General features: G+C 37.5%; 1 protein-coding gene across 3 annotated transcripts in view; it reads left to right on the forward strand.

The window, feature by feature from the left end:
* The first annotated feature begins 7,740 nt into the window (after positions 1 to 7,740).
* Positions 7,741 to 25,056, forward strand: part of TASP1 (taspase 1) — a 258,243-nt gene continuing 240,927 nt past the window's right edge. Inside the window, exons 1-4 of one of the 3 annotated variants that reach the window (XM_008703359.2) lie at positions 7,741 to 7,793; positions 15,883 to 16,101; positions 19,320 to 19,387; positions 21,710 to 21,778. In XM_008703359.2, coding sequence (XP_008701581.1) covers positions 15,957 to 16,101; positions 19,320 to 19,387; positions 21,710 to 21,778 — 282 coding nt within the window. In that variant the 5' untranslated portion in view covers positions 7,741 to 7,793; positions 15,883 to 15,956. Of the gene's footprint in view, positions 7,794 to 15,882; positions 16,102 to 19,316; positions 19,388 to 21,709; positions 21,779 to 25,056 lie in introns of those variants that run through there. The other 2 variants (XR_571645.2, XM_040637977.1) reach the window with 2 other exon arrangements.

Here is a 25,056-nt window from a genome sequence, read left to right on the forward strand (position 1 = left end):
CCATCTCTTCCTTTTATGTGTTGGTCTTTTCCAACACATAGTTTTTCCAACTCCATTTGGACTTTTTCCATGTACCAGGCAAAGGGAATGGCCACAGATATTCTCTTTCCATTTTAGTAAGCCCACAAATAAAAGAAGATTCTCTGTCTTGGGGCACCTGTCTGGCTCAGTCAGTAGAGCATATGACTCTTGGTCACGAGTTTGAGCCCCACATTGGGCATAGAGACCACTTCAAAAATTTAAAAAAAAAAAAAAAAAAAGAGGACTCCATTTCTCTACAAATCCATAATATAAGTCTCCAGGGAAGAATTTTGATTGGCCTGGAATGAGTCATGAGCCTATACTTATGGCTGCAGGGTGATATGTGATTAGCTATGCCTGAATCATGTGTTCATACCTGCTCCAGGCTATGGCTGGAAGACCCAGCAAAGTCATGTAAAATGGGAGTAGGAATCGGTCTCCATAGGCCAAGGAACATTGTTACCAGGGAAAAGAGAAGAGAACTTGGAGAGAGAAAAGAAGATGCCTGTTATATAGCCTGGGCTCTAAAGAATCTTCTAGTGCTAATATTTTGAAAATGCTGACCGGACTGCTAGGTACCTCAGAAGGTATTTGTTCAATGAAAGCATATGTGAAAAAGCCATGAAAATGACAAATTACTTAAAATATTAGTAATGGGAAAGTTCTTTAGAGATTAGCTAGTCTAACCCTTTCATTTAACAGATTAAGGAAAATGGGGCCCAAAGAAGTTAATTGATATTCCCAAAGATATGTGGTTCCTTCTAGAACTCAAGCATCCTGTTCTCCCATACTGCCTCTCCATCTTTCTTTAAAGCACTCTTATTTCAAACAGATTCCCTCTGCCCCTCAGTTTTCGGTAGACTAACCATCAGCTAATGCCACCCAGACATCCTGATAGCAAAGAAAATAGAGGCTAAAAATCACAAAGAAAAGGAAAAGAAAAAAAATGTACCTTTGTTTAATTGTTATTCTAATGAGTTAAGCTTTGCATTCAACACAGGCAGGCTCTTCTAACAGAAAAAAAGACAGATCCGTTGGCTGCCCCCACAGACAGCTTGCGGATAAAAGTGTGTTTACACAGCTGAATTGGTCCAGAAGGAGCCAAGGCTGAAAACAGTCGGTGAGCAGGCTGATGGCAGGTGACAGCTGGGAGCATCTGTTTCCCATTACAGACACTAGGCTACAATAGTGCTGTCCTCTGACCCTTGGGTCTAGCTTCTCTGGGGGCCTGGGTGTGTTCCCAGGTCTCAGGTGCTGACAGCCAATTTAGTTGCTAACACATCCGAAGGGTTCTCATGGGTTTAGAATGGTTCTAGCCTGGGATTTGGAAGTAAAGCTCAGAATTCAGATAGGGCGGTTGAAGTTATATTCAGCTCCTAAAGCAAAATTTAGTTCTGTAGTAAAAACTGTCAGAGAGAATAGGTCATTCATTTCCTTCCTAAAACTTCCTTCCTCCCTCCCTCTCTCCCCTTCCTCCCTCCCTTCCGTCTTTCCTTTCTCCTTCCTTCCTTCCTTCCTTCCTTCCTTCCTTCCTTCCTTCCATCCTTCCTTCCTTCCTCCCTCCCTCCCTCCTCTTTAACTAAGTAAGAATATTGCAAGAAGATGCTACTCTTAATTTGTGTAGAAAAGCGGAATTATGCTGCTCCCAACTACTCTAGAGCAGTTAGCCACATTGGCCAGCATCTTGAAAAAGATCTGTCCTGTCTGCAAAATGATCTTCATAGGAACGAATATTAGACTTTAACCATAACCAAAAGATATGACTGGATGAAGGATGCCAGTCTTTGTTTGGTTTCCCCTGAATATAGACCCTGAGAAAGGAACTCAGTTGCAGGAAGGTTTTGGGGAAGTGGTCGTCAGAAGCACAAGCGAGGACGATGAAGCATAGGGTGGGGAGGCAGAAAGTGCTAAGATGCTTCATCCCTTGCTGCCGTAGGCAACCACGGCTCAGTATCCTGAGAACTCTGCGAAGTTTACCGGACTGACTTTCAGAATTGGACTGAAGGACAGAAGGTGCAGAGTTTAAACTCATCCTTGGTGGAGGGCTGCCCTGGGGAATGTTAATGCCCAAGCACAGCCTGGAATCGTTCCGTTGCACTAAGACTGAGAAAGCTACTGTGCATTGGAAATGGCCTGGGTCCAGAAAGCAGAAAGCAGGGAAGCTGACAGTGCAAGTTGGAGTTGCCTGCTAGAGATGAAATCAGAGCCAAGGAGATGTGGTGGGGACACCAGAGGCATCTGCTAACAAAATGTGAGCAGCTGGAAAAAACCCAGATAACTACGGAGGAATTCGTGGTTGGAATGTGGGATGCCATGACACTATCCTCTCTCCTTTTGTGCATCTTTGAAAATTTCCATAATAAGTAAAAAAAAAAAAAGTTATAGCTTAATATATAAATTACTTTCCTTCAGTGCCATCCTCACACTTAAGAGAAACATTGTAATAGCTAAATAACCCATTTCTCTTCCAAATACTATCAGACACGTTCTTCTTTGTAAAGATTATAAAGGTGGAGACATGTTATTGGTTCTAAACAATATAAAATAATAAGAGTGAATAATTCCAAACAAATAATCTTCTTTATGTTTGCTGAAATTGCACTGACTTCACAGAAGTAGACAATAGAACATAGGCAGATATTAAAATTATAGGGAGGGCAAAGACCTTGACTGGTCCTCTTATGTTAAAAAGACCTACAAAGTTACACTCAAAGCATCCTGGACAATGAGTATCTACTGTTTCTCAGCCTATGATCCATGCATGTCCCCTGTTCTTTTCCCTCAATTAATTTTGTTTTGGGGTTTGGAAAAAGGGGAAACAAGGAGATGGAGATTTTTCTTGAAGGAGATTAACTAGTAGAGGCCTTTTTAAAAATACTTAACAGTATGAGTGACTCGATTAGCTAGGTAACTGTCATCCTTAATATTTCAAAAGACCTGAGAGCAATTGCACTGACATAGGCTAGAAATTTGAAAAATTGGCTCTGAAGGCAGGTTAGACAGAATTTTGCTACTTCCACTTAAACTGCTATGCGATAGCAAGAGTGGTGTCTCGGTTGGGTGCCCAAGATAGAGGTGTGCAGAGCAGGATTGGGAGTGATTGGCACTTGTAGCTAAATTCTGGAAACAGGGGCGCCTGGGTGGCACAGCGGTTAAGCATCTGCCTTCGGCTCAGGGCGTGATCCCGGCGTTATGGGATCGAGTCCCACATCAGGCTCCTCCGCTATGAGCCTGCTTCTTCCTCTCCCACTCCCCCTGCTTGTGTTCCCTCTCTCACTGGCTGTCTCTATCCTGTCGAATAAATAAATAAAATCTTAAAAAAAAACATAAATTCTGGAAACACAGCAGGTAACAGTGTTGTCCAAGAAATGGAAGGGAGCCTATCTATGCATTTTTAATTTAATTAATTAATTAATAATTTTACTTATTTATAATTTTTATTTGAGTATAGTTGGCACACAATGTTACATTAATTTCAGATGTACAACACAGTGATTTATCTATGCATTTAAAAAATCCAAACATCTTTTCTTCTATTTCTGCCTTTTCCATTTAATATTGCTGTGTAAAAAAACTACTCCACATTCAGTGACATAAAAGAACAGCTCCTATTATGCTTATAGATTCTGTGGGTCAGGAATTCAGGCAGGGTACCCTGAGGATGGTTTGCATCTGCTCCCCAAAGCCTGGGCTGAAATTTTTGGTCCTGTGTGACAAGGGACCCTGTTCTCTGGCTTTCAACATCATTGTCCTCAGTTTCCTTTGTGCCCTTGGTGCAGCCTCCTCAAGGCCTTTTCGATTTCTGACTTTCTCCTTTAGGATCCCCTCCCACCCTTGCTGCTTCACATAGTCTCAAAGTCAGTGCCACATGTTTTACTCTTATTATGTTATTTTGTTATGTTTTGTTATGGTATTTATCTACTTCCAGGTAACGAAATCTGTTCCAGTTAGTACTGTCATGTAATAAATGCTTACTCTTACTATTACTATGTAATAAGCCTTCCCTTCCACCCCTAGAAGTCACTGGTAGAAAAATAAAGACAAAAAAACTCTAGGCTACCTATGGTGGGAGAGCGCAAAAGAGAGAGAGGAGAGATGACTAGTTAGTGAGGATAAGGTGGGTGAACTGGAGGCAGTGGAGTTGTCCAGAACCATGAGCTTATCCTCCCAGCCACTGCTAGCTTTCCTTGGGCTTCCAGGGTCAGGGCCATGACATAATACCCTCAGTATAAGAGCTGGTGAACTGTGGCTCTGTTGTTGGAGCCTCTGATCAAGTACTACCAGTGGAGTAAACCTAGTGATGTAAAACAAAGGCCATTTTATTGTATTATTATGATCAAGATTTGCAAAGGGCAAGTAGAGATGGCTTGTTTCTGCTCATGATTGCTAAGCTGGGAAGACTCAAAGCCTGGAAGTTAATCCATAGCTGAGGACTGGAATCTTCTGAAGGCCCATTCAATTACATGTCTGGCAGTTGGTGCTGGCTGCAACTGGGACCTTATCTGGAGTTGTTGGTCACAACATCTATACATGGTTTTCCCATGTGGCCGCTTGAGCTTCCCCAGAGCATGGTGGCTGGGATCAAAAAGCAAGCATTGCAAGACAGAATCAGAAAGAAGCTGCACTGCTTTTGTGACCTCCGTCCGAAGTCACCTGGCATGGTTACTGCTATAGTCACATGTTGGCTCAGATTCAAGGGAAGGGAACATAGACAGACACACCTCTAGATGGAAGGAGTATCAAAGTCTCATCATTCAAAGGAGCATGTGAGATGAACAATGTTGTGTTGCAGTTATTTCAGAAAAATGATCTGCATTGTTATATACCAAAAACAGTGAGATGACTTATTACAAATACAGAATATCCTGTGGTTACTGGTGATATGGCAAATCCTTTACCACAAAAAGTAAATAGCATAGATATCAGAGGATTAGAGACTAAGTCTGTGGAAAGAAAAACAACTCTGTGAACCTGTCATGAGAATCTTAGGCTCAGAACTTGGGAACCCTAAAGTCAACATCCATTTCTTCTTGCATAGTTCTTCTGGAATTATCTTCTTCCTCCTGCGTTGTATCCTTTATAAATATTTTGGTTCATGGTAAATTTTCTCAGTTTGGGTTTATCTGAAAATATCCTCATTACATTCTTGTTCCTTAATGCTTGTTTAGCTGGGTAAACAATTCTAGGTTGACATTTCTTCAGTACTTTGGAAATATTTTTTCAGTAATTCAAAAATACTACTTTCATCTTCTATTTTCAATTGTTAAACTGTGACATTTCTTTTCAGTCTAATCATTTCTTTGTAGGTGTTTTGTCTCTAGTTGCTTTTAAGAAATTTTTGTCTTTGATCTTCTGAAATTTCAGTATAATGTGTCTAGGTTGGATTTCTTTTATTTATCCAGCTGGAGATTATGAGCTTCCTGAATCTCAGAGTTTCTGTTTTTCATCAATTCTGGATAATTCACATCTATTATCTCTTAAAATACTGCCTCTTCCTCGTTTATTTCACTTTTTATGTTCTTGGAATTCTAATGTTATGTTTATTAGACATCCTATCCCTACCATTCTATCTTCCACATCTATTACATTCTCATTCATACTTCCCATTTCTTTGTCTCTCTGATTTTCATTCTGGGTAATTTCTTTATATCTACTTTCCAGTTTACTTAATTTTTTTCTCAAGTTGTGTCTAAGTAATGTTTAACCCATCTACTGTGGGTTTTTTTTTTAATGGACAATTTTGTATTTCTAGATCTTCTATTTATTTTTTTCCCAACTCTATCAGATAATTTTTTGGTATTTTCTAAATCTTTGCTTGGTTTTCTACTCCCTCACTTATTTTTTTCTACTCCTCATTTTTAAAAACATTTGAGAAACATTTACTTTATATTCTTTTTTTTTTTTTTTTAATGATTTTTTATTATATTATGTTAGTCACCATACAGTACATCCCCGGTTTCCGATGTAAGGCTCGATGATTCATTAGTTGCGTATAACACCCAGCGCACCATGCAATATGTGCCCTCCTTACTACCCATCACCGTACTTTATATTCTTTATCTGATGACTTCAAAACTAGAAGCCTATGAGATCAAAGCCTCTCTCCTGTTTCTGTTCTTACTAGAGGTTTTTTATGTGTTTCTGTTGGTTACCTTATGCACTTAAAAACCCAAACCTTAGGCTCCTGCTATCTGTAAGTGTTCTCAGTAGAGATGAGCCTTCAGCAATGGCATCCTACTCTGGATTCTCCATTGTTTTTTGGTCTCTGGGGATTTCCTTTTAGCTGAGCACAAGGATACTTGCTGTATTTTATCCAGCATTTTTAAGCATTCTGTAGTTATTGATATAAATAAAATAAAAATGATTTCACCCCTAACTCAATCCAATCTTATTTCTACCAGTAGCTTCATTTGTATTCTGATACATAACCTTTTAACCATTTTCCACATACACTGTCTATGGATGTATATGTAAATATACATAAAAATAAGTAAATACACAGACATGCATACATAAATGGGATGTAAAATATTATTTTGGATTTTTGAAATCATGTCTTTGACAGCTTTTCATCTGAGTACTTAAAAATGGTTGCATCATCATATAGTTTGCATTTTTATAACTTCATTAACTAGTCCATATTGATAGAAATTCAAGTTTCCAATTTTTTCTTTTCTCCTACATAAGCTATGCTTCAATAAACGTCCTTGAGCAGTGCCAAGCTTGTAGACATTATTTGATAAATATTTTTCTGCATGAATATCTATCTACCTCTCAATATAGCTATCTATCTATCTATATCTTGGTGCACACATGGAAATATTGTAGATAGACTCCTAAAAGTGGGTCTTCTGGGTTAAAGGGTCAGCCCATTTAAAATTGCAGTAGATGAACATCAAATTGTCCCCCTGAAATTTGTGCAAGTCTTTATTCCACCAGCAATGAACAAGAGTGATTGTTTTCTCAATCCTCACTAACACGATACAGTATCAGTCTTAAAATTTTATATCAGATAGAAGAGGACTGCTGTATATTTTTATCTGCAATTAAAATAATCTTTTTTTCTTCCCCCCAGTGAGGTGGAACATCTCTTCATAAATTGTACCTCTAGTAAGGGCCCAGGTCACGTTAAGCTTCTGATCTGGGGACCACCCTTAGAGCTACTACTTCACTTCTTTCAATCTCTGTTTTCTAAAACAGATTTAAAGGACTCATGTTAATAGTTACAAGGAAACATTAAAGGGATTACATTGTTACTGGTCTTGATCTTAGAAGCTAGATGGTAAAAGAAAGGTCACACACACTTTGATTCTCCCTAGGGTAGGGCTGGCCCGCACCTCCTACATGGAATCCCGGCAGAACTCTAGTTTTCCCTACTGTATAGCGGGGCTGAAAAAAATTAAGCTCTGAAGTGACATCTCCGTAAATCATGGCTACTTTAACTTCATTTCGTATCACATCGCTGGTCTGCCGACCACCTGGGTCGGTACAGTCATAGGAAGCCGGTTCATTAAGAGTCTGGGTGGAAGAAACTGGCAACAGCGCCTGCGCAGCTCAGACTAAGGCTCCAGGTGAGGTCCGCGTGGAACTTCAGCCGCCAGGTGAAATGTTCGGAAGCAGTGGGCAGAGTCAGAGCACCGCGTGGGCGTATACTTCCGGCCACGTGGCTACGCGCATGCCCAATGGGAAAGCTTGACGTCAGCCCCGCTTCCTCACCCTGGCAACGGGCGGGTGACTACTTCCGGTGCTGTGAGGGCTCGGGGCTGACGCGGGTGAGTGTCCCTCTTTCTCACGCTGTCCGCGCCGCTGCCGCCGCTGCGGCGCTGCCTCTGTCCAGGCCTGTACGCTCGCTGGGACATCCTCTTCGGGGCCGGGAGGGGGCGGCGCGCAGGATGCCCACTGCCTGGGGCGGTGCTGAAGGAGCGGATCCGGGACGTCCCTCGACCCCTCGGTCGCGCGTGGCGCCCGTGCCGGTCCCCTTCTCAGCCTTGGCTCCAGCTTGGCAGTCTCATTCCCTCTCCGGGGAAGGGACTGTCTGTGTGCGGGCAGTCCTCGCTGTCCTTCATTCACTTTGCAGTCGTGGGCTGCGGGGTTCTCGAGTCGGAGGCTTGCAGAGACCCGAGGGTGTGCGCCCTAGTCCTGCGTGGCCGGCTGGGGCCAAAACAGCCCCGCGGTGTTATAGCGGCCTGGTTAGAGTCTCTCAGGACATTAGCATTTACTGCTCAGGAAGAGGAGGAGGAAAGAACCGAGAAGATGGAGAAGGAGCAGCTGGAGAGGAGGGTGGAAAACAGGAGCTGGAGGTGCCTTGGAAATAGAGGGCATCGTGTTTCCGGAAGGAGGGAGTAACTTGACTCGCCTGTGTAGGGGAAGGGAAATGAAAGGTATTTTCGGTACCATGTGACCGAGATCTAAGCTAAGGAATTTTTATACACTCGGGAGTTTAATAATTTACTTTTTTTAAAAAAAAAAATAAAGCCCCCCCCATTTGTAAAAAGCAGTGCGTGCTTATTAACGAATATCTGGAAAGTGCAGGAATAATTAAAAAGAGATCACCTATAGTTTCACCAATCCAACATTTTGATCCCTTTTTTTCTAATTTTTATAGCATTTTTAAGCTATTTATGATCATAGCGTATGTAAAATATGATTATAACCAATAAGTATAATTTTTGTGCATTGCATCAATTGCATAGATCAATCTTTTATTAGGATGTAGTTCACATACCATAAACCCACCCTTTTAAATTGTAAATTTCAGTAGTTTTTACTATATTCATAAAATTGTGCACCTATCACCACTAATTCCAGAACATTTTCATCATCTCCAAAAGAAACTGTACCCATTACAGTCACTTCCCATTTGATTCCCCAGTCCCTGGCAACCACTAATTAGATTCTCCCCTCCCCTTGTTCCCCCAGTGCCTAGCAGCCACTACTTTACTTCTGTGTCTATAGATTTTCCTATTAACATTTCTGGTAAATGGAATTATAGAATATGTGGCCTTTTGTGTCTGCCTTCTTTTACTTAGCATAATGTTTTCAAGGTACATCCATGTTGTATTTTGTGTCAGTACTTCATTCCTTTTTATGGCTAAATAATATTCCATTATAGGAATATGCCACATTTTGTTTATCCATCAGTTAATGGACATTTGACTTGTTTCCTCTTTTTGACTATTATGAATAATTCTGCTGCAAACATCCATGTACAGGTTTTTGTGTGGATATATGTTTACATTTCTCTTAGATATATATCTAGGAGATTGCTAGGTCAAATAGTAACTCTGTTTAGCTTTTTGAGGAACTGCGAGATGTTTTCAAAGTGTCCTGCACCAGCAGGATATGAGAATTCTGATTTCTCCATATCCTTGTTAACACTTATTATTTGTCTTTTGAGTTACAGCTATGCTGTTGGTACCTCATGGTAGTTTTGATTTCCATTTCCCTGATGGATGGTAATATTGAGCATCTTTTCCTGTACTTATCAGCCCTTTGTGTATCTTTGGAGAAATGTCAATTCAATTCCTTTGCTCATTTTTATATTGAATTTTTAAAAACTTTGATGTTGTATGAGTTCTTTGTAAAGTCTGGATACAAGTCCCTTATATACATGGTTTGCAATGTTTTTTCCATTTTTTTCTCATTTTGTGGGGTTTCTTTTTACTTTTTTGAATAGTGTCCTTTGAAGTACAAACACTTTAACTTTTGGTGAATTCTAATTTATCTATATTTTCTTTGGTTGGTTGTACTTTTGGTGTCATATCTAAAACCATTGCCAAATCCAAGATTATGAAGATTTACTATTATGTCTTTTCCTAAGAGTTTACAGTTTTAGCTCTTGATCTATGTGGATCAAGGAATAGGTAGGTAGGAATAGGTAGGAATCCAAGTTCATTCTTTGTATATGCCTACCTGGTTTTTCCAGTACCATTTTTTGAAAAGACTCTCCTTTCCCTATTTATTATTTTTTTTTAGTGGGGGCAGAGGGAAAGGGAGAGAGAGAATCATAAACAGGTTCCACATCCAGCACGGAGCCGATGTGAGGCTCGATCTCACAACTCTGAGATCATGACCTGAGCCAAAATAAAGAGTTGGAAGCTTAATGGACTGAGCCACCCTGGCGTCCCTATCCTTCCCCTACTTCATGGTCTTGGCACCCTTGTTGAAAACCAATTGACCATAAATAATATAGGTTATCATTTTTTTTAACCATTTCTGTATGTTGGACATTTAGGTCACTTCCAGATTTTTGTTTTTCTAAATTATCCTGTGTTAAACACAGCATAATAAACATAAAGCCTTTTCTGTTTTTGAAGTTATTTTGGTAGAAAGTGTTCTCAGAAGTGAAATTACTGGGTCAGAGATGAAATGAGTGTGTTTTGGAGCTCATTGAATAAGGCATTAAACTTTAATGTCAAGATGTTAAGAGCAACAGAATGCTCCTTTATTCATCAGTTGCTATAGCTTAAGGGCTGGATTTCTATAAAAGCCTTTTGCTGTAAGATGGATGGGTTCTCTATTTATTATTCTTTCTTGACTGCTTCTAAAAGACTTAAATCTAGAGTGAAAAACTTTAACACCATGGGCAAACAGGACGTGTCATAGTTTCCTAAATGGTATAAAGAAAAAAAAGTGTCTTCACATGCAGTAGGAAAATAAAAGTCAGAGAACTGGGGTCAGGGTTTAGACCTTGAATCAGTGCCTTGAAAGTCCGTGAAGCAGATACGATGTTTTATTCTGACTTTCTTTTCTGAACTCGATAATCAGGTTAATTTGCATTCATCTTGGTCTCAGAGATGGCTAACTTAAATCTGTGTTTAGTAGATAGTACCTGGTTAAAAAAAAATCAAATGCAAAAGGCTATTAGGAGAAAATCAAGTTTCCTTTTCATTTCGTGCCTCTTTCTCCCAGTTCTCCTTAGAGGTATGCATTGTACTATTGTTACTTGTGTTTGTATAGACTAGTTCATACATAGAGTATCTCTGGAAAGATAGTATATACACAATTATACATTTTAAGGCTTTTGATACTTCCTGACAAATTTCTTTTCAAAATGGTTACTTACATCAGTTTACGATGGCGGTGCAGTGCTAGTTCGGAAGATTCCATTTTTGTTTATATTTCTGTGAATATTGTTTCCTTAATATTGGATATCCAGTCTATATTTTCTCTTGTGTGTATTATCTGCTCACGTCTTTTGGCACGCTGTTCATTTTGATTGGAGTTGTCCTTTATGAGATTTATTTTGGCAGCCTTTTGTAGTTGGTTGTTTTACCATAGTCTGGATTTGGGGAGAAAAGTTAAAATGATGTTTGTAACATTTATGCTAAGAGGTATGTGAGCTGCACAAGGGTCAAGGCAGTAGGGAAAAGGAAGTTAAATGCTTGAGGGAGAAATTTACAAGATTTGGAAAGTGGGTGCAGTCCAAGAGGACTTCAAGGTGAATTAGAAAAGGATTAGTGTTATTAAAAATAAGAAGTTATGTGTAAAGACCTAGATTTCTGTGGAAAAATGAGATTGTTTTGGGTAGGTTAAGAGTGAAGAGGATCCAGGTTGAGCTAAGCTATCCAGGAGACTTGTGGCTAGAGCTCAAGAGACAGAAGATAGAGTTACAAATAATCTGATTTACTGAGAGAGGATTGTTTTGAAGGGTTGGCAGTGGATGAAATTGCTGAAGGAGACACTTGAGAATAGGCTTGTGGACAGGGAGTCATGTAAGAGGACAAAGTTGGGAAGGGCCAGAGGGGTCATGAAGAGCTGCGATGGTGGGTTGGCATGCCTTCCAAGAAGAGCGGGGGGAATCTAGAGAACAAAGGTTGCAAGCAGCAGAGTAAGAAAAGGTCATTAGGTTTGGTAACTTGGAAAAGATACACTTATAGGAAAAGATACAGTTGATGGGAAGCAGGAAATTTGTTTTTCCCAAACAGCTTTATTAAGGTATAATTCACTTATCATATAATTTATTCACTTAAAGTATGCAACTCTGGTATTTAGTATATTCAGAATTGTGCAACCATCACCACAATCAATTTTATAACATTTTTATTGCCACCAAAAGAAAGCCTGCCCCCGTTAGCAGTCACTCTCCAATTCCCCTTTAGCTTACCAGCCCAAGGCAACAATTAATCTACATTCTGTCTCTTTAGATTTGGCTACTCTGGTCATTTCACATAAATGGAAACATACACTATGTGGCCTTTTATGTCTGACTTCTTTCACTGTTTTCAGGATTCATTCATGCCATAGTATGTATCAGTACTTAATTATTTTTTTTTTCATGGCTAGTTAATGTTCTGTTGTATGAATGTACCACATTTTGTTTAACCATTATCAGTTCATGGACATTTGAGTTGTTAGCACTTTTTGACTATTATGAATAATTCTGCATAAACATCTATGTACAATTTTTTCTGTGGACATGTTTTCAGTTCTCAGGGGTATATAACTATGAGTGAAATTACTGGATCATATGCTAACTCTTATGTTTAATTTTTGATGCAACTATTGCAGAGGATGGACAAGTTGCTAGTGTTTTACAAACAATAAAATGAATTTTAATATCATCACTAGTGGAAATTGCAAAATGTCCATTTTCAAAGCATATTATTCAGAAATAAAGGCGTTGTAAAAAAATGAGCTATACAGTTGTTTTCTGTTGTGTAAAAACTGTAACATTCTTATACATTTCCTTTCATTGGAAACCTTGTGTGTTGAATGTTACCTCAAAGCTTAGCTGAAATGTTAGACATTTTTCTTGTGAATCAGTATGTTGATGTTAAGTATGCTTCATCAATTTCAAATAATGATTTGTAATAATGAAATGAGTACAAATGTGATAAAAAATAATCCCAGGGATATTTGATGTTAACCTACAGTAATGATTTATTTTTTACTCCTTAGTCTGAACTGCAGAGATCAAATACCGTGATTTTTTTTTTTTTTGGATTACCTGTAGTTTGTGTGGCCTCAGAAGTTCAAGATCCAGAAAAACAAAAGCAAAAACAGAAAAACAAAGCAAAACAAACAAAAACTTTTTGGACCAGTATTGTTGGTTGGCCATGTTTTTGTCCATTCCTTCCCGAGGTGGGATGAGTGTTGAGAACTTTCAGCATATGGTATTTTCCCTCTTACTGAAGTTTTTGAGTGAGATCTCATAGGCTTGCTCTATTTTGGAACTTGGATTTAGCTAGTTACTTCATGTTTCCATAAATAAATAAATGAATAAAAGTTTTTTTTGGAAAGTAATATGTTCAGATTTTTCAATATTGAAACAGTAAATTTCCATTCCACTTTTGTCCATCAGTCATTGAAATCTTCTTTGGGTGACCACTATTATACTGTTTTTGGGGGGCATATTCTTCCAGATTGTACTTTGCATATATACTTAGCTGTACTATTTTTTTCTCTCCCTCAAAAAATGGCATTGCATGTATTTCTGTACTGTGCCTTTTTTACTTACCAAAAAATATCTGTAAGATAAGTCAATCTCTATTTGTATATCAAGAATATCCTCATTTTTTCCAGTGGCTGCTTTTATTTTAACCACTTACATCAAGACATATTGTTGATTCATATCTTTACTATTACAAATAATCCTTCAGTGTGCACTTATGATTTTGATTGATTTTGCCAGATTGCCCTTGTTGCCTTTTGTCATCTTATGCTGCTAGTAGCTTTGTATGAGAACTCCTGTTTCTCAGTAGCCTCAAAATGTGGTATCATTTTGATGTTGCTCAATCCAACTTAAAAATGGCGTTTGGGTGTCGTTTTATATCTTTTGAGTGAGGTTTATCATCTTTTGATCTGTTTGAACTGTTACACAGTTTTTCTGTTAACTAGGATTTGCCCATTTGCCCATTTGTTGTCTAGTTTTTAATCATTTGTTGGAACTCTTTGTTTATTAGGTCAGACCTTTATGGGTTTAGAGTTAAACAAACAAAAATTAATGTTGGAGTAGAAGTTGCTTCATTTCTAATTGAAACCAAAACATTCCAGTAACCATTGGGAGCTGGAGGCCAGAGTTGCACATTGGATTGCCTGTCTATTTAAGTTTCTTTCCCAGTCCTGCAGAACTTTGGGGGCCAACATTTTTGGAGGAGTTTATGGAGATGACATGATTTTCTAAATAAATATATTTCAGGTGATCTCTGAGGGATGGTAGATTGCTCAAGAAATAGCATTTATGAATATATGTTAACATTTTAATACAACAGCATATATGTATTGATTTAAAAATTATTTGTCCTTTAAATGAAATGTTATATAATAAAAATTAAAAGGACTTTTTAAAATCAAGAATTAAAAGAAGTTAAAATTCCATATTGCAATGCTTCTCAGACCATCTCTGGTGTAAAGGACCAACTTTAAAAATTTAAAAAATTTTCAATCCATTTTGACTATTTCTTTTACAAAATGCAAAAGAACCAAAAGTAAAACCAGCAAAACCAAGCCCCAAACAAAACTGAAATATGGAACTGTGAATGAAAGAGAGAAATAATGGAATATTATGCAGCCGTCAAAAATTTGAAATCAGCCTGTTTGCAAGGACGTGGATGGAACTAGGGGGTATTTTGCTAAGTGAAATAAGTCAATCAGAGAAAGACAATTATCATATGATCTCACTGCTATATGGGATTTAAGAAACAAGGCAGAGGATCATAGGGGAAGAGAGGAAAAAATGAAACAAGATAAAACTAGAGAGGGAGAAAACTGTAAGAGACTCTTAATCTTAGGAAACAAACTGAGGGTTGCTGAAGGGAAGGGAGTTGGGGGAGGGGGTAAAGGGGTGTTGGACACTGGGAAGGGTATGTGTTGTAATGAGCTCTGGGTATTATATAAGATTGATGAATCACAGACCTGTACCCCTGAAACAAATAATACATTATATGTTAATTAATTGAATTCAAATTCAAAAAAGAATAAAAAAAGATAAAAATAAAAGCTCGATTTTATTATATTTAATAGATAAAATTGCTTCAAAATGTAATTATAAACAAAAAAGGAAATAGAAAAAAATTATAAAAAATGTATGCATTGTTGTATATATAAACCAATTAATATATTAATAAAATAAGTCTCTTGCAGACTGGTGACAAACCCTGGTCTGCAGACCACACTTTGAGTAACACCACTTTTTTGGATTAGGTAGCTAAGTCACTTTTTATATTACTATTTATGTTTTATAGTGGCAGAGAAAGACTTACACCCCTCCCTACTTCTCAGTTTAGAATAAGGTATAGATTTTACCTGACTGTGAATCTAGGTGTCTTATTTTGGTAATCATTTCACAGTATGTGTGTGTGTCAAATTGTTTTGTACACCTTAAACTTTTACAGTGTTATATGTTGTATCACAGTAAAGCTGGGGGGGGAAAGTAAGCCGCAATCTAGGCTTTATATCAAGGCTTGGTGATGTTATCAGCATCCCCTGTGATTCTAGAATATCCCAGAGATTATTAGCATTTGGATTGAAGGAAGTAGAAAGTGATATTTAAGTTATGTTGAGGTTTTCTTCAATGTAAATACAATAAAAGATAAAATATCTTTGGACTCAGTATGAAGTCTTTTTAGAACAGTTCTTTATGTGGTCTTAAGCAAGTGCTGTCTGTGGACAGAGATTTAAATTCTAACCTTTTTTTTTTTTTAAAGCTATGTTACTGACCATATAGTACATCATTAGTTTTTGATGTAGTGTTCCATGATTCATTGTTTGAGTAAATTCTGACCTTTTCATAGTCTTTGTATTACCCAGTTAAATAACTTTAAAATTAGGTTTTTGGAAAGTTATCTTTGCACAAATTTGTGTAAGTTATGTGTGTGTTAGTGAAAGAAGTGTATACCATCTTTGCCTGTTTTTCTTTAGGGTAATTCCTCTCCTGCAATTACTTTTGGTTGAAAGTATGCACTTTTCCCAATAGAAGATGGTAATCTCGGAGAATGACCATGGAGAAGGGGATGAGTTCTGGAGAAGGGCTGCCTTCCAGATCATCTCAGGTTTCGGCTGTTAAAATAACAGTCAAAGAGTTGGAAACAAAGCAGTCCCATAAGGAGAAGCGAGGGGGCTTTGTGTTGGTACATGCAGGTAAGCTCTATGTGGGCGAGTTGGAAGATGAAAATAATGTTGATTTTTTTTTCTTGCCTTGAAGTACAATGAGAATTGAATTTCACATGTGGAGGAGGCAAACTGCCAGAGAGGAGTTGGAACCAAAGAGACTGACTTCAATATAGGTCTCTCCTACTTCCTACTTGGAAGATCTTATAATAACAGCTCTTCCTATGTCTTTTTCACTTCTCTACCCCATTATTTACTTTTACCCCGTATAATAGATATAATTAGGTAGTGTTAAAATCAGACAAAGTTAATTTCTTAAGCTCTGGTTTGTGTTTTTAAAATGATGCTACTGAGAAATTTTATTGATCCCATATTTGACTATGGCTATTTTATGTATGTATGTATGTATTTATTTATTTTGAGAGAGAGAGTGCTTGAGTGGGGGAAGAGCAGAAGAGGAGTGAGAGGGAGAGAGAGAATCTCAAGCAGACTCCATGCTGAGCTGGGAGCGCAATGCAGGGCTCCATCCCATGACCCTGAGGTCATGACCACAGCTGAAATCAAGAGTTGGATGCTTAACTGACTGAGCCACCCAGGCACCCCAACTATGTCCATTTTATAGTATTAATTACACAGTCATAGAACTAGTTTGCCTTCTTAATGTTATAAGTGAGGAAGAGAGATTAAGTAGCTTCAGCCCCATGGCTAGTTTGTGCTAGGGTCAGGTTGAGACACCCTTAAGTGGGTCCTTAGTCCCAGTGTAGTGCTTTTGACAATACAGACGACCTGGAGGACAGACATAGTGAAGTTCAACCCCTGGGTCCCCGATCATTGAAGAGTTTGGGTTTCAGAGTAGTGCAGCTCTGCTCAGGTCTGCCCAGCAGGCTTTTTTTTTTTTTTTTTTTAAGTCATTTTTATTTGCTTGCATTTATCTAAAATTCATGAGTTCTGTGAAGGGAGAAAGAATGGCTGCATCTCCTTTTAACTTTCCTCAGATAGTCAGGTAGGGTGGAATCAAGATTAACGGGGTAAGGGGTAGAATAGTTTCTTCTTGTCAAACTGGTGTCGTGCCTGGTCATTAAACTTTGGCTCTAACTGGACTAGATAACTTGGGAAGTCTTACAGAATCTAATCCAGGAGAATCGAAAAACCCAGGTTCAATTTGCTTTTCTTTCAAAAGATTTACAAAGAAATGAGGTAAATTGTAGAAATAACTCAGAGGTAGACTTAGAGCCAGACGCCTGCCTTCTACTACACCATGTTGGTGCGTCTTTCATGGTACCCAGTGAGTTATTTCATGCAGAATGAGTATGCGACAAATGCACGAGAAAGGTTTGACATTTGTAACGTGCAACGACGTAGAGCTTTTGATTAGTTGGAAAGCACTGCTCTCTGTGACTATCATGGTGGTATCCCTCTTCTTTCACACAGTCACTAGATGGGAATGGCTCTTAGATGAAGTTGGTGCTGTGGGCCAGCAGTAATGGGAGGAAATCTGGGTTATGGAAGGAAATTATGTGGATTAAAGTGACCCTTTCCTAAGTTTTTAGAAGGTCTGATAGACTGATTATGCAGAAATATATATCTTGCACATTTAAGGGACAAAATTTCAGTTCCTCATCCATTTAGAGATTTTAAATTTTTTTTTTTTTTTTTTTTTTTTTTTTTTACTAAAGGAGACTTGCCCAAATGTTAGTTATTTGAATCTTAGATTCTTGATTTTTCCTTGATCTGTATATACTGTTTACCTAATATTAAAAAGCTGAACACTTTTTACCTTAAAACTTGAAAGATGAAACTTATATTTATTTAAATGAAATGTCAATATCACTTGCATGAGGAGAAAATAACTTTAAACACAGTGCAACCAAAACAGTGTGATTAAATTTTAGCTGAATCCTGTTGCATGTCAGTGGCTTAGGTCCTGAGGCTACCTTTCTTTTGTTAAATAGAGAAATTACCAAGTGTTAACTGATAGATGTACTGTGGCCATGCTGAGACTTTTCCCTTATTCAAAACAGAAGGATTTATATGTTAAATCCTATTAAAACTGTCATCCATACACTAAAGTTATATATTTAGCAGTAGTGTCCCATGATTTGGGAAATACTGCTGAAAGATTGGGGCCCCCAGATCTAAGATGACAGACGTGTTAGAGAACCATGAAGAGAGGCCTGTTAAATATTGGTGCAGGCTCTATGAAGTTTCAGAGTTCTCCTGAGAAATAGGATTAGAATTTGGGTGATTATGGATTCCTGTTGGTTTGGCATCTTTTCTACTCTCCTGGGTCCCTGATTGATAGGTTCATGAGCCAGTTCTTTCTCTGGTCTGAGGAAAGGTGACGTAAGTTTGTGTCAGAGTCTGTAGACCCACTTGAGGAGCCCTGAGGCTAAGAAATGCAGTTCTTAACCTTCTTTCTGTTGGACAGCTATGGGACCTTGGTGGGTGGGTGAGGGGGTGATTCAGAGCTCTGTTAAAGAACTTTGTTTAAAAGCCTAATCATCAAGAGACTTTAAGGGCCCCTGTCTTGCTTTCTTTCTTATTTAGATTAATCTCAAATCCCTAACTAAGCAAGTATTAATCCTCTTAGGGAAACAATTTCAGAGTGGTTCTCTTGAGGAAGTTACAGAAGAGACGGAGATTTCTAATAGGCGGACTACACTATGCTGGCTCTGAGGTTTCAGATACACTGTGAACTCTATTCCAACACCGAGAGGACGTAAAAAGTGTGCATGGGAGTGGTGGTATTTGGTGGTTGTGGAGAGGTGGGATGTAACATCCTTCAACCTCAAATGTTATTTAGAAACTACCTAGTTCTCTGAAGTTACTCTTAAGAAATTCAGGATTTTGAACAGTAATTTGTCAAATGTCAGGGGCTTTCTAAAGGTCAACAGAAAGGAACATGAAGGGACTCTGTCCCTGCACCTCCTGGGTTATCAACTCCAGACCAAAAAAACTCCTGACTTTGGAAGAGGTTTTCGAAAGGAAATGATCATGGTGGAGCCTGTTTGGGAACATGAACTATTTCTAGTGCCTCTGGCAGGAAAATAACCTTAGAAAAAGGAGGTAAGACATGGCATTAAAAAGGCTTATAGTGGAGAAGGAAGCTATTAGATTTTGAAAACATCATACATGTAGGACAATAGCTTTGGTCACCAGGAGAGCACCAATTTGTATGAACTATTTATATAAGTAAAATCTCTGATATTTTAATGATAACTAACAACTGGTTGTTTTTTCTACTACAGGTGCAGGTTATCATTCTGAATCCAAAGCCAAGGAATATAAACATGTATGCAAAAGAGCTTGTCAGAAGGTATGAGCAGTGTGTCTGGTGGAAACACTTCAGTTTTGGCCAGAAAGCAGCTTTACCTTGAAATTTGAAATTTTAAGGTTTGACTTCTAAGATGGTCTTTAGTTTGGACCATGAAATTATTTTGCTCATATTTGTGGGGTCTCTGTTTTGTTTTGTTCTGTGTTTTTTATTCTCCAAATGATGCTTAGATCTTTCCCTTCCTTTCCCAGATCGAAGTCTGTATTTTTGGAATTGTGGGCACATAATCATATATCTTTTAATCTTTGCAAAGGCACTGAGCTTCATTGAAGGAGTAGAGAAAACAGTTCAAAGGCAACCAATGTGTCTTTCTATGAAGAGAAGAAGATAAATAATAAAAAATTAAAATGGGTGCTTTTCTTAGGGAGATTATCCTGTGCTTTTTCCTTCTGTTTTTCATTATGTAGTTTGTATCATAGCAAATTCATTGTCATTCCTGAGTTTAGCTTTGCCCTTGTTCTCAGTTGTGCTTTTCTTCTCTTTGGTTTTTGAGGTTTTGCTAAATTGTTGAATACTTAATGTGGAGGCAGGAATGGACTCAGAAAAAATATTGTTTGTTTTTATTTTGATCTTGACTGTATACTCTTATTGGCAAAGCTTCCATTACTTTTTATGCAAATATAATGTTAATGGATATTATATATCCAGTAAATATGGGTCTCTTCCAACTCTTTTCATTTATATTTAAATACCATTTAAAAGAAAGATTATACTTTATTAGAGATCCAAGCTTTTTCTTACGAATGAAATCACATAAATAAATAAGAATATTTTGTTATAGGGATTTTATTGTTTTTGAAATTTTAATAAAGCTAAAAGTTCTCTAAACTATTTCATATTTTTTATCTTAATTTTCAAAGTTTGAGATTTTTCATCGTCTGGGAAAAAATAAGTTTTATGTAACTATAGTCCTAGAATCCTAATACATTTGGAATGTATAATCAGCTTCCTCAATTTACACAGTGAATGAACTTCTTAAAAGTTTAATGAGGAATACAACTCTTAGCTTTTGGGCATTTTCTCTGTTGACTAAGTTGGAGCTTTAATTGTTCATTTAGAAATCAGTTTTCCTTCTCTCTCTTTCCTATATACTCCAGAAGTAAGATGTTTTTATGGGCCTTTACTCTCTATAGTTTATATTACAAAAGAACATGGTTTGTTTATCTCAATATGTTATACAGTAGTCTGCTCTTATCCATGGGGGTATGTTCTAAGACCCCCATTCAATGTCTGAAACTGCATATAGTACCGAACCCTATACGTGCCATGTTTTTTCCTATATATACATACATATGATAAAGTTTACTTTATAAATTAGGCACAGTAAGAGATTAATAACAGTAATTAATAATAAAATAGAACAGTTATACTGTGTGTGCATATAAAAGTTAGGTGAATGTGGTCTCCTTCTCTGTGAAGATATCTTATTGTACAGTACTCACCCCTTCTTCTTGGGATGATGTGAAATGATAACATGCCTCCATGGTGGGATGAAGTGAGTGAATGACATAGGCATTGAGGCATAGGGCTAGGCTACTGTTAACCTGATATTATGTCAGAAAGAGGATCATCTACTTCTGGACCGCTGTTGACTGGGTGTAACTGAAAATGTGGATAAGGGAGAACCACTATAGTACCAAAAATGTTTTTGTCACACGTATGTGTCCATCCAAAGATTCGGAAATATTTCTCTGACTGAGAGTCACTGTTTTTTGTAGTTAGGGCTGTGGGGAGTAGTAACAGTGGGAGAAGATGTTGTTAGCTTAGTCTGAGATTCAATTATGTATATAAAATATGAATTATGAGGATATTTATTTTTTCTTTCTCCAAATATGTATTTAAATTCCAGTTAGCATACAGTGCGATATTAGTTTCAAGTGTAGAATTTAGTGGTTCATCACTTACATACAACACCTGGTGCTCATCACAAGTGCTCTCCTTTGAATTACCAGGATATTTAAACCAAACTGAATTCACATAATGTCTATGGCTATTTTGAATTGCTGTGTGATGAATGAAGCCCTTTCACTTACTAAATCGCCTGCACTTTGCATTTAGTGGCTAGGTTTTACTCATTGTCTTAATTTGAATGATAAGTGAACTATATCATGAATTATCCTGAATATAAACCCTTGCTTGTTTTACATCTAAGTAGGTTATGTCTTGAAGTATGGAATGGAACTAGTGATCAATTTTTATTAACTCTAAATGTCTCCTACACTTCTTTAAGGCTTTGGAAAATTTCTGCGTATGTTTGGGAAGTTGTGGTTTTACAATGAATAATCTCTCCCCTTGGTTTCATAGGCAATTGAAAAGCTACAGGCTGGTGCTCTTGCGACAGATGCGGTGACTGCAGCTCTGGTGGAACTCGAGGTATTTCTTTTCTATGTTTTATTTAAAGTATTTGTGAGTTTGCGTTCATTATTCTTAAGTGACGTGAAAGTGTTGAGTTAGTTAATCATCAGTTATATGACCAGTGTTTCCCAACTGTATTAACAAAGTTGTGAAGAAACCTGTGATATATTGTTAGGTTTTGTTTTCACTGGGGATGTCTCTGAGTAACATTAAAGTTGATTAAATCCCTCTTCCCCACCCTTTTTTGTGAGATTCATGAATACAAAAGTTATTGGTGTTTGGATATTTAAATTTTCTTCTTATGTTCAGTAGGAAAATTCCTGAAGTTAACTTCCCTTCCCCAAAAGTAATACATGTTCTCTTTAGGAAGCAAAAAATTACAGCTGTCTAGAAGTGTCCAAAGTAGAAGGGGAAGTTTCCTCATAAACCTAATTAGATTTGTATCCTGAAGCCATGCTGTGTGAATTGTGTCTTGTCCAGTGTGATTGTTAAGTTGTTCTCCAGTTAACTGAAGACACTGAGGAATTCAGTGGGGAAGCTCTCAAGGTCACTATCCTTGTTGTACTCTATAGTGAGGGACTGGAACTTTGAGGATAAATTTGTCCTGGAGATATTGAGGCCTTCAGAAGACTGACTTTTGTTGCTCAGACTTAAAGAAGATAGATATGTGTCAGTCTGTTTCGAGGATTATAGTGAACAACTAGTTTTCTAGTTGAGAAGACTGCTTGGGAAATCAAGATATGAAGACAAAACAGTGATGAGTTTGAGGTAGGAGGTAGGTAGATGGAGTGGGTCTTCCCAAGTTGACTGGATTGTGGCACTTTTCTTTAGGCTCTCATGTCAGAGCACCTACCCAGTCATGCCAGGCCTTGCTTTTCCCTATGACAATTGCACAGGAGTTTACCAGAAGTCCTGGCTGTGTTTTCTGTATATTCACCTGCTTAGTTGTGGAGCTACACTTTTGATCATGCTTTGTAGATTTTAATCTCTCCTGTTAATGCCTTCAGATGGGTCCAAGTGTAGCCGAGGAAGGTGAACATCTATGATGGGTACAAGCTCTTTTGTAGTTTGGTCCCTGAGACATCTGACTTGGGATATGTGGTCCCCTCCTGTTTGTGACTGGTACATCTCTACCAGTCCTTAGCCCTGGGCACCTCACAGATTCTCCTTGACTTAGTTTTTTCACTTACAATATTGGGGTAATTCCTATTTCATAGAGTTTTTAAGATGAGTTAACATATAACAAGCACTTAGGTCATTGTGTTGCACTTAGAAATCACCCCTGAGAAGTTAGTAATTATTACTGTTATGAAGTGCTTTGGAAATGATATATATGAGGTGAATATTAATGGTGACTATCAATGACGTTTTTTACAAATGTCAGGAAAAGGTTAACTATATATTGTGGATGAAATGAGAAAAGTCCTGCAAGAAAGAAGATTGATGTACTTACCACCAGATCTTACCTTTACTCAGAACACACAAGGAAAGCTTCATCTAACTTAATTCAATTGTTAATTGCGAATTACTCTCCTTTGTGCGTACGAGGATGTCCTGAGATTATCGGTGGTGCATGGATGGAGTCAGTGTGGGTCCAGGGAAAGAAAAAAGGTTAATGAGTAGCTGGGAGATAATACTGTAATGGCAACTATGAATACAAAATTGAGTAAAATTAAGTGTTTCTTTACTTTTCATCTTAGAATAACTTTAATTTTCTCAAGTCATACTTACATCATGTTGAATATTTTATTACATTTTTCTCCAGTGATGAATCAATCATACTTTTAAAGAGTTTACTAATTTATGCTTAAAAATGATTAAAAATACATTCTGGAATAGTAAGTTACTCATGAGTAAGTGAGTTTTATAGTTTTGAATGATGACCTCTGTTTTTTAAGAGTGTGGATATGAAGTTCTTTTTTAAACAAACTTGTTCTTTAATTTTTGACTGGACCATGTTCTACAGATAGTGGGAGCATGGATACAGACCTGAGTGAGTTCAGTATACTTTTCCCCCACCCGCATTGTTCAGTTTGGAGAAGAATTTCAGTTAATTATCTTTAGAATTCGTTTTTATGTGGAATCTTTGAAATATGTTAGTAGTTTAAAGGCTAAGGCTAGCTGGAAGAGTTTTCTAAATCTTGAAAATTATGTTGGAAGTCATGCTTATACTGCCCCCTGCAGTTTTGGTCACTTTGATTCACCACCTTTAAACAAGGTTGAGGTTTTCAAGACTTCAGTTGGAGTATTGTAATAGTTTGGGTCAATGGAATGACATAAGGAAATCAGATTCTAATATTGTCTGTACTTAGAAAAATATAAATAACAATATTGAGTCCTTTCAGCCTACTTAAAAGTCCCAGAGAGTTTGATTTATAATGTATTATGTTTAATTTGAGAGTACCTACTTTTCTGTTGTTTTGACCAATCTATTCGGTAAAGCTAAATCTTGTCCTAATTGCTGAAATCATACTTTCTTTTTTTTTTTTTTTTTGACTTTGGGATGTACTTTTTTTGAGTAAAAAAAACCAAAACAAAACCCTTATTTTTAAAAATTAGCCAGAATTCCTTGAACGCTTTACCAACTGAGGGCTGAAATGACTGAAATGGTTTAATGGTCCTTACTGGCTAGAAGGGGTATCTGGCCTTGTATTTAAAAAAAAAAAATGAGAATTTGCACTTACCCAAATAGTCAAAAGTATATTGATTTCAACTTCATGCCATAGGGGAGGAAGAGACAAGGTAAAAGAAAAAACAGTTTATATATGTAGACACATGCACACTTATGCAGGCCACCTCGACACATCATTTTTGAGATTTTTTGGGAAACTGATTACCTTGTGTAGTTTCATTATCCTCATTTACCACTACAGACAATTGGTGTCATCCTAAGACTACCACGTCTGGACCCTAAAGGGGTGTTTCTGTCATTTAAATAAGTGGGGAGATGAGTGCATAAGTTCCTGCCTGTTAAACTGACCAGCTTCTCTCCTCAGGGTTTTGGGAGGGAAGGTGGCCACTCCATTTGAGGCATGCTCTGCAGTATGGAAATGAAAATGATATGATAGCAAAGTGGATTTTGTTTATCTTCAAAATGTGAGGAGGGAAATGGAAAGGCCGGTTTATAGATCATATTTTAATTTATTGTTAAACTGATTTGGTCCCATTGTTTCACTTAGCTATTTATAGCTTTTTTGAGATTGTCCTTACAACTATGGGAAAGTGACTTCTATCCATTGGATAGTACAGTTCCGATCTCACTCGTAGTGGAGAAGAGGTGTTGTGAAACATCTTGA

This window comes from Ursus maritimus, unplaced genomic scaffold, assembly GCF_017311325.1.
Source record: "Ursus maritimus isolate PB19 unplaced genomic scaffold, ASM1731132v1 scaffold_22, whole genome shotgun sequence".
Taxonomy (NCBI): Eukaryota; Metazoa; Chordata; class Mammalia; order Carnivora; family Ursidae; genus Ursus; species Ursus maritimus.